Source organism: Penaeus vannamei, chromosome 37 (assembly GCF_042767895.1).
Source record: "Penaeus vannamei isolate JL-2024 chromosome 37, ASM4276789v1, whole genome shotgun sequence".
Taxonomy (NCBI): domain Eukaryota; kingdom Metazoa; phylum Arthropoda; class Malacostraca; order Decapoda; family Penaeidae; genus Penaeus; species Penaeus vannamei.
In genome coordinates this window covers 25458708-25468707 of record NC_091585.1, presented here as the reverse complement: position 1 = coordinate 25468707, position 10000 = coordinate 25458708, and the positions used below count along the sequence as shown (strand labels likewise).

At 37.7% G+C, this 10000-nt stretch overlaps 1 protein-coding gene across 1 annotated transcript in view; it reads right to left on the bottom strand.

Moving 5' to 3' along the window:
* The window catches only part of LOC113820096 (glycine dehydrogenase (decarboxylating), mitochondrial), a 42331-nt gene that overhangs the window by 33 nt on the left and 32298 nt on the right, over positions 1–10000 (bottom strand). Inside the window, exons 5-19 of the mRNA XM_027372358.2 lie at positions 9539–9735; positions 7316–7574; positions 7068–7151; positions 6817–6906; positions 4073–4258; positions 3747–3931; positions 3349–3550; positions 3050–3166; positions 2674–2819; positions 2257–2404; positions 1753–1842; positions 1374–1491; positions 1130–1237; positions 865–1010; positions 1–722 (exon numbers count right to left, since the gene is read on the bottom strand). The exon at positions 1–722 is cut by the window's left edge and continues 33 nt beyond it. Of these exons, the coding sequence (XP_027228159.1) occupies positions 597–722; positions 865–1010; positions 1130–1237; positions 1374–1491; positions 1753–1842; positions 2257–2404; positions 2674–2819; positions 3050–3166; positions 3349–3550; positions 3747–3931; positions 4073–4258; positions 6817–6906; positions 7068–7151; positions 7316–7574; positions 9539–9735 (2202 nt within the window). The 3' untranslated portion in view covers positions 1–596. The remainder of the gene's footprint in view (positions 723–864; positions 1011–1129; positions 1238–1373; positions 1492–1752; positions 1843–2256; positions 2405–2673; positions 2820–3049; positions 3167–3348; positions 3551–3746; positions 3932–4072; positions 4259–6816; positions 6907–7067; positions 7152–7315; positions 7575–9538; positions 9736–10000) is intronic.

Below are 10000 nucleotides of genomic sequence, written 5' to 3'. Positions count from 1 at the left end.
ATCACCACACTGTAGTGAATCCAGTCCATACCAATGAACGTAAATAGTCATATACATCTTGTATGAAGTTAAAACAAAGATATTAACAAATTAATTAGTGACAGGGAAAATATATGTCAATCTGTTTATCAAAAGGAGGTCCAATTTATTTACTACAAACTTAGTAGACATGATCTATAAAAAAAAACTTCAATATTAGCTTTTTTTACAGATAATTTGAAGTCCAACTTAATAATCACACAATATTTGTCTTAGTGTTCACCGGATATTAGAAATGCACCTGTAATAATAATCTTTCTTTGCAGACAGAAGAAAGTGAATAATGACATACAACACAACTATAAGGGCTGTATTGCCTACATTTATATATTGCTGGTGCTATTTAATATAACTTTCAAGACCTTATTACTGATGTGATCCAGAGTAATTTTATATATATATATGTTGGATGAAGAACTTTTTTTGTTTTAATATCTGGGTTTCATAAACCTGCAGACAAATCTTTGTCAATATAAAATCCCTCCAATATTTTCTCTTTCCTCTTGCAAATATGGTAAATTTTAGGTATGTTTACAAAACACAAGATTCAACCAAGTTTAATCTTCAAAGGGTGAGCAGTAAGTTTCCATGGGCGGACAGGTACAAACCAGGTTACGGTCACCATAGATGTCGTCAATACGTCCCACAGTTGGCCACCATTTGCTCTCTGGCCGCACAAATGGCTGAAGATGTAAGATATTAAGTTAATAACCTATTACTAAACAATTTCTTTCTACATAATATTAAGCAAAATCTCAATAACCGAATAACTAAAGTCCTTTGGCAAACATTTACTTGACAAATCGCAAATAGTAAGAAACCTACGGCAGGGAAGGCAGCTTGCTCTCGGGAATAAGGACGGTCCCAGTTTGATGAAGTTACGGTTACTAGGGGATGGGGTGACATGTTGAGGGGATTGCACTTGGGGTCACTCCTGCCCTCTTCCAGGTCTCTGATCTCTTCTCGAATTACTGCAATAAAGAATTTTGGAAACGTTAACCCTGTAAGTAATTTCCAGTTTCCCTCAGTTCTGTTGATTTAGGCACAAAATATTTTTTTGGAATGAAGAACTTTTCAAGTATTCACTCACAGATCAATGCATCACAGAAACGATCCAACTCAGCTTTGTCTTCGGATTCCGTTGGCTCTACCATCAAACTACCAGCGACAGGCCAGGACATTGTCGGGGCATGGAAACCTGAGCAATGACAAAACAACAAATAAGAATACAAAATAAAATGGTAAGGAAGGTAAGAGTAGCCATCAAAATCAAAATAAAACCTTTATAGAACTCAGCATGAATAAGTAGTTTCCTCAGCTTTGCAAGTCATTACCATAGTCCTGCAAACGCTTTGCAATGTCTGTAGCTTCGATTCCTGCTGTCTTCTTAAACTCTCGCATGTCAAGGATGAATTCATGAGCAACTAATCCACAGTTTCCAGTGTACAAAACCTGCATAACAAATCATTTCAGTATATTTTTTAATCATGTGATAATACACATCTATAGTCACACAGTAAAGAAACATAACACAAAAAGTTGAATGTACTCCTATACAATGTATTCTTGAATAACAACACTGCAATACCCATCGATAAGTATACACATAAAGAAACATTTAAAACAAAAAGTTGAATAACGAGATTGTAATACCAATCTATGATTATGCATCTGAGGAAATGAACAAAACAAAAATTGTGAATGTACTCGTACCTTGTAGTATTTTTGGAGACGATTTGCCATGTAGTTCGCATTCAAGATAGCAACCTGAGTAGCCTCCCTCAAACCCTTTGGACCCATCATCTGTTAAATAGAAAAAAAAATAGAAGCACATAAATATTGCAGTAATATATTTTCCTCTAACACCTGCAGCCAACTTCTCTTGCCCTGCAAACAACCACAACAATTTTAAAACTGTATGGAAGTGCAGTCAGTATGAAAAGAAAGATCTTAAAGGTCTGCCTAACCATTAAATGTGCACAGCTTTCTGGCTCAAAGCTTTTAAAACTTTCTATGACAATTTTTTTTCTTCTAGATAATCCTTTTTTCTCCATCAGCATCTAGAGGACAGTAAACTATGTGCAATCAGAACAGGTAAACTACAATCATGTATATAATCCTTGTCTACATCAAAATGTGTAGGCTCTCCTCTCAAAAATTAGCACAATATGTTTCATGCTTTCCAGAACCACTGAGAATAAAACTGACTGTCCTCACCTTGACGTAAGCCCAAGAGATTGGAAGAATAGCAGCTGAACCATAAGGAGCTGCAGACACAACACCAAAACTGCGAGCTTTCTTCTTCATCAAAGCCATTGGGTCAACAATGGGGTGACTTGGCAAGTATGGAACCAGGTGGGCCTTCCTATGAATCAAAATTATTAACTTTTCACATCTACTTTATGAATAACACTGACAGGATTCCCTTTAAGTATCACAACAACAAACATATATACAAAACTTTCTCCATACACCATCTGCATCATATATCAGTAAAAGCAGCATATTCAACTTTGTGTCTTACCAGGATGGGATACTTGTATAAGAATAAGAAGAATAACAATAAGAGAAGAAAAAAGGTTCATGAAAATAACAAGGACAAATATACAAAAGAAAAATCTCAATGAAACTCACACTCCAATGGGTCCCATGCCAGGTCCTCCTCCACCATGAGGGATGCAGAAGGTCTTGTGCAAATTAAGATGGGATACGTCTCCTCCAATATCTCCTGGCCGACACAGACCCACCTGGGCATTCATGTTTGCTCCGTCCAAGTACACCTGTTATCATGAAAATAAATGAAATCCAAGTTGTCATTGAAGAAAGATGAAACATGAATTATCTTCTCTCCTCTGCTTTCCAAATTGGAAGAAAAGCTCCATATAGTGCACAGTAAAACAGCCACATTATAGCCTTCTACCTTTCTACCATACCACCTTACATCTTGAATAAATGATCAAGATAACTCATACTTTCAGAAAAAGTTGTAAAGGCAAAAATCATGACATACCTGACCACCGGCATCATGAACCATTTGGCAAACATCTTTTACAGTTTCTTCGAACACACCATTAGTAGAAGGATATGTGATCATCAGGCAAGCCAAATTCTTACGATGTTTCTCAATCTGAAATAAAGTCGAACAATAATCAAATTAAATAAATATTGCCAAACACCTTACCCTACTGAATTATATATATATCTATATAGAGAAAATGTAATGAAAAAGAAAATCTATACAAGTACTCTTGGAACAGTCATTCCTGACTGTTCCAAGAGTAGGTCAAGGATTCAAGAAAAAGCACAAACCTTGGCAGTAAGATGTCTGAAATCAATGGACCCTTCCTTGTCAACATTCACAGCTTCTACTTTCATTCCTGCCATCTGTGCTGATGCAGGATTTGTGCCATGGGCCGAAGTTGGAATCAGGCACACATTGCGGTGTCCCTCACCACGTGCATCCAGGTAAGACATGATGGCTCGGAGACCTGCATACTCTCCTTGAGCTCCACTGTGTAGTGATGTAAAGGATGGTGAAGTTACATTTCTTGTTTATAATTTTTTAAGTCTTACAATTTATTATCATTCAACAGAAAACTGTAGTTCATTGGCAAATTTTTAACATGAAAACTCTCTTATCTCCCTAATCAAAAATTTCCTGACCAGTGAAAAATATGTAGAATTCTTTAACTGGAAACTACACGAACCTGTTTGGCTGGAATGAAATTTTGTCGTAACCCGTGATCTCACACAAGTCATGTTCAAGCTCCTCAAACAGAAGCCGATAACCAAGTGCCTGTTCTGGTGGTACAAATGGATGGATTTCTGTGAAGTGTGGGAAGCTACAAGGCATCATCTCTGTTGTGCTGTTTAGCTTCATGGTACATGAGCCCTAGGAGGAGAAAAGTGAGAAAAAAAAAACACATAGGTTATCATAAGTTACATATCTGTTATTATCATATAACAAGTAATGCCATGACATAACCACTGATATGATAATCACACATTAGATATAATGCAAAAAAATACTTACTAGGGGGATCATGGAATGTACAAGAGAAACATCCTTATTCTCCAGGGTCTTCAAGTAGCGCACCAACTGAGCCTCAGAATGATATGTGTTGAATATGCTGTGGGTGAGGAAGTCCGACTTGCGAGCAAAGTTTGTGTTGGAGATGTGTTCCTTAGGCAGAGCAGCACCACTGAGATTGCTAGCGACCTGCAATTAGCAATTAGAGAAAGGAACTGCCACCTGGAAGCAATAAGATAAACAAATGTATCAACCCTCAGTGGTTCTACGCACAGAGTTGGCGTGTGATTTATTTATTGTGTCTATGAACTGACATAAACTGGAGATCCAACTACTTGCACTATCTCTCAAAAAAAAATTTAGACTTTATAAATGACTATAAAATAGTGGAGACAGAATAAAGGAATGGAAGAACTGGCATTAAAATGGTGAATACACGGCGCAGGTGAAATACACTGATATATATAAAATTAATGAAAAAATTGTAATGAGTGTAGAATGTGCTAAAAAATATATATATAAATGAGGGATGCTGATGATGAGGAAGAGAAGGTGGTAGGAGGAGGAGGAGGAGGAGGAGGAGGAGGAGGAGGAGGAGGAGGAGGAGGAGGAGGAGGAGGAGGAGGAGGAGGATGAGGAGGAGGAGGAGGAGGAAGTGGAAGAGGCTGAAGGAGGAGGAGATGGAAGAGGAATAGGAGGAGGAGGAGAACGAGGAGGAGGAGGAGGAGGAGGAGGAAGAGGAATAGGAGGAAGAAGAGGAGGAGGAGGAGGAGGAGGGGGAAGAGGAGGTGGAAGAGGTGGAAGAGGGAGGAGGTGGAAGAGGTGGAAGGAGGAGGAGGAAGAGATGGTGGAAGGAGAAGGAGGTGGGAGGAGGTGGAGGAGAAGGAGGAGGAGGAGGTGGAGGAGAAGGAGGAGGAGGAGGAGGAGGAGGAAGGAGGAGGAGGAAGAGATGGAAGGAGTAGGAGGAAAAAGGATAAGGAAGAAGAGGTGGTGAAAGGAGGATGAGGAGGTGGTGAAAGGAGGATGAGGATGAGGTGAAAGGAGGAGGAGGAGGTTGAAGGAGGAAGAGGAGGTGGAAGAAGGTGGAAGTGAAAGGAGAAGGAGGAGGAGGAGATTGAAGGATGAGGCAGTGGTGGAGGAGGAGGAGGCGGTGGTGGAGGAGGTGGTGGTGGAGGAGGCGATGGTGGAGGAGGCGGTGGAGGAGGCGGTGGTGGAGGAGGCGGTGGTGGAGGAGGCGGTGGTGGAGGAGGTGGTGGAGGAGGTGGAGGAGGAGAAGGAGGAGGAGGAGGAGGAGGAGGTGGAGGAGGAGGAGGAGGAGGAGGAGGAGGTGGAGGAGAAGGTGGAGGAGGAGGTGGTGGAGGAGGAGGTGGTGGAGGAGGAGGTGGTGGTGGAGGAGGTGGTGGTGGAGGAGATGGAAGAGGAGAAAGGAGGAGGTGGAAGGGGAAGGAGGAGGAGGAGGAGGAGTAGGAGGAGGAGGAGCAGGAGGAGGAGGAGGAAAGAAGAAGAAGAAGAAGAAGAAGAAGAAGAAGAAGAAGAAGAAGGAAGAGGAGGAGGAGGAGCATCAGCAGCAGCAAAAAGAAGGTGGAGGAGAAGAAGAAAAAGAAGGAAATGGAGATGACAGAGTTGATGATCAAGAAAACAGAAAGACAAAGAGTTGAATAATTATACCTTGAAAAAGAAAATCCTAAGCCATCAATATATACACATCAGAATTTAGGGCAAAGATATTTTTTCCTTCTGGTGCTAAAGTACAAAACTTTAAACTCAAATGCATCATTAGTTTGACCAACTATGGTTATCATCTTGAGAATTTATAAACTTCCTTTCTAATTACAAATAAATATAATACCTAATTTAGCATCTATTCAGTGTTTCAATTTTTTTCTTTTCTTTTTTGGGGGGCTCTTTAAGATAAATAGAGAGAACTACATCTACTATTGACAATTTTCCCTACCTAAAAAAGCTGGTTAAATACACACATAATTTTTAAAAAAATGCAAAAGGTAAAAATCAGTAAAATATAGCACATTCTCTCACCACAGTGGCAAGCACATTTTGGGTCACTATGCAAATACATTTTCATATTGATGCACTGAGAAAAAAAATCAAGAAAGAAAATGCATTAAAAAAAACAACAACAATAAAAAACAAAAATTAATTCATTAAAAAAAAGGGTTAGCAACCATACATGCCCTTCTACAGAAACCTTTAAAAAGGAAAATAACACAATTTTGAATAAGGACAACTGGAACAATGAAAAGCAAAGAAAAAATATTGACGGCTGCTCAGGCTAGAAAAGTAGGTGGCACAGTAATCTGCAATTTGCATTCAACTTCTATATACAAATCTATGTATTTTAATAAAGTAACAATAGATCTGTATTTTCTAACCTAAATTCCACTTTTGGTATACAATATATTAATGATATATTGCTACATACTTACATCATCAAAAATATACTTAAATATAAAAGGCACATGCAAGTAAAGCATATATTTTATTTGATACTGAGACAATTAATATAAAAATGAAATATAACTATTATAGATTTTATTCCATTCAGTACTTTTGTTCAATTCTAAACTGTTCCATTAATTTTGTTTTACATTTACTATAACACACAGGAAAATACGAATGTTTTTACAAGCAAGGAACATCAGAACTATCACATTATAGCTCATGCAAAGTCATAAAGCAGTAGGCACAAAATGTCAAGTGTGTCTGTGAGTCTATCAAGAGTTCCATACCTTCTCTGCGGTAACGTTCTTGCAGTTGAACACCCAGAACAAATCATCCAAGTCCTGCTTCTCCACTGTCTCATCGAGGGCTATTCCAACCTGTTCAGGAACGGCGATACACATTCTAGTCATCCTTAACATTCTTGAAATTTAAAAGTTATACTTAAATATTTTCTCTATTTCTTCCTAATTCAGGTGCTTCATCTTCAAATTTCATGCAGTATGATAAATAAAATCATTGTAGACTACTTGATACGAACCGTTTCATCTCTGAAGTAACGAAGGTTAATTTCTTTCTGTTGAGCTCTCATTCTGATCTCACTAGTTGCCAAAGTTGGATTAACCTGAGCAAAAAAAGAATAACAGCTAATTATAAAGACTTTCACTACAGTTTACACAAAAATATATCTTCATAAAGGAAAATGATTACTGCCAAAAAAAGACCAAATAAGTTCTTCTGATATACTAGTAATCTTTCTTATCAACACATACAAGCTTAAGAGCTTACCCTAATGGTGTCAAAGAAGACATCATTCTCAATTATATGGCCAGCTGACTGTAGGCCCCTTGACAGAATGATTGTTGCATTGTGAATGCGATTAGCAATATCTTTTAACCCTTTTGGACCGTGGTAAACAGCAAACATTGCTGACATGTTTGCAAGCAGTGCCTGAGCTGTACAGATGTTGCTGGTGGCTTTGTCTCGGCGAATGTGCTGCTCTCGAGTCTGGAGAGCGAGACGGTAAGAATCCTTTCCATTTGCATCCCTAAAAAAGCAAGTTACACAATCAATTTCCAGCATTATTTCTGCCAATGGATATGCTAAAGTAATGAAGTATCACAAAAAGAAAATACTTTTAAGCGTAAATGCCACACTAATTTGGGAATAATGTAGGTATATGTTCCTGAGACACAAATATAGGAGTGGTATCAGATCGAGACATCTCATTTTACATCTTAAAGAACAGGTTAATGATATATGACCTTGTTTTGTTAGTATAGGAAAAGAAATACATCCTAATGTTCATATTAAAATCACTGAATTCAGTTTAATCAAATAATCACAGGCAAATCACAGATCCGTGAGATGCATCCCCACCAAGTTGCAAGTCCTGCTAAGAAGTTACAGACACCTACAGTCATAACAAATCAGTATGTGTAGTAATAATCTATATATGTAATTACACACACTCTATCTGCAAAGGAACAAGCATAAGAAATAAAATGGACTTCACTTCATCGTCTCTATTAGGAATGATACATTTCTAAATAAAAATAAACATGACTTTAATTCAAATTAACATCATAAGAACAATGCAACAATCAGAAAAGACTGGAATACAAACAAAGGAAATATGATGCATGCTTACTGTATGATTTTTTCCATATTCTTATAAACATGCTTCTAAAATTCCTAGTTAAATGTAAATTAAAATCAGAGGAAATATTAGCATTCAGGAAATACCTCCATTCCATCGGCAATAATCCTTGCTCACACCTTTAGCAGGCTATGTGGGGGTTAAGTAGAATGAATATGCTAATTCATTATCATTTTAATTTGTTTCATGCTTTGTAATTTTAGTCCCAGTTCCTAGCTTCCAATGAATGAATTGCTAGCTCTGACTCTTGTATCTGACTCTTATATGCTAATTAATTATCATTTCAATTTGTTTTGTAACTTTGATTACACTTTGTACGCTTCCAATATATGAATTGCCAGCTCTGACTCTTCTTTCTGAAATGCTTCAATCAACTTATAATGAAATTTATTTCACATAAGGGATTGAAACTGGTAATTAAAAATACTGGTAATGGTGAGTGGTGAACTTGGAAAAGGGGGAAGCAATTATATTTTTGGGCATATGAGACATGACCTGTAAGGCATTTTTTCCAAGGCAATTTTTATGGTAAATTTTCCTTCACTATAAAGTGGGTGACTGATGCTTCTTTTTAAAAAAATTGTTTGACTGACCAAATATATAATACTTCTACATTTTCACTCAAAATCAAATACACCTTTATACAAAACCAAGACTGATATACATAGATTCATGTTTCTTTCATACATAAATTTACATCTATTTTTATTCTGAAGACATTCCACACATCTGAACAATCAAATATACAGCTTTCTTTGATGCCCCCCATCCCCCAAGTCAAGAAAGTTTTGTTTTGAAAATCCATGCTTGACATTTCAAAGCAATACAAAGTTTCACCCAATGCCTTTCATAGGATTGCTTTAAAGACTTGGGATTTTTAATTTTGAATATAAATTCAACCTATCAAAAGATGTTATGACTAAAAATTTACTCCCCCAATGAATAAGTAGCAGTTATACTTCTAGACATGTTTTTTCATACCAACATAACTCTAACCACACACACACATGTACACACAAAACACACACACACACACACTCAATATCTATAACCTTTTTATGTTTATTGACCCTTTTGTCAATCTATCAACATCTAAATCCACCCAATCTATCTTTACCTTGCTGGGCCAAATACGTATATTCAAAGCCCATAAATATCTTTTAAATACATCAATATATTGACATACAGTACCTCCCATCGCAAAAAAAGTAAAAATGCACAAGCCTTGTCACACTGATCACTTTCCCGGCATATAACTATACAGTAAAATAACCCTATATTTCGGCATTATAGTCCTCACACCCCACAAAACAGAAAAACATAATGCAAAAAACAAAAAAAATAATACTCACCTTGTCACGCCGATCATTCTGCCGGGCATGAGTCTCACTAGATTGCTCTTGCAGGCAAAGAACCCAGCGTGAGGACCTCCGTAGCCCAGAGGAACCCCGAGTCTCTGCGAGGTCCCGACGGCGATGTCCACCCCGAGGTCGCCGGGGGGTGCGAGGACGGTGACAGCTAAGAGGTCCGTCGCACACACCACCATTGTCTGTGGGGTTGGGGGGGGGTATTTAATGGGGTCTCTGGTTTGTTTGGGTATGGATGAAAGTGTGGAAGTCTCATTGCGAGAATGTCTCTTTTTTTAATGGTTTTATTGTGTAATGTTTATTAATTTTGTCTTTCTTTCATATAGAGGGTGAAAAGTGCTAAAGATTTATCAGGTCAAAAGCCTAAATCGCATTTACTTCTGAATACCCAATATAATCTATTAAAAAAAGAAACGAAAGATTGAAACAACTAAAACTGACCAGACA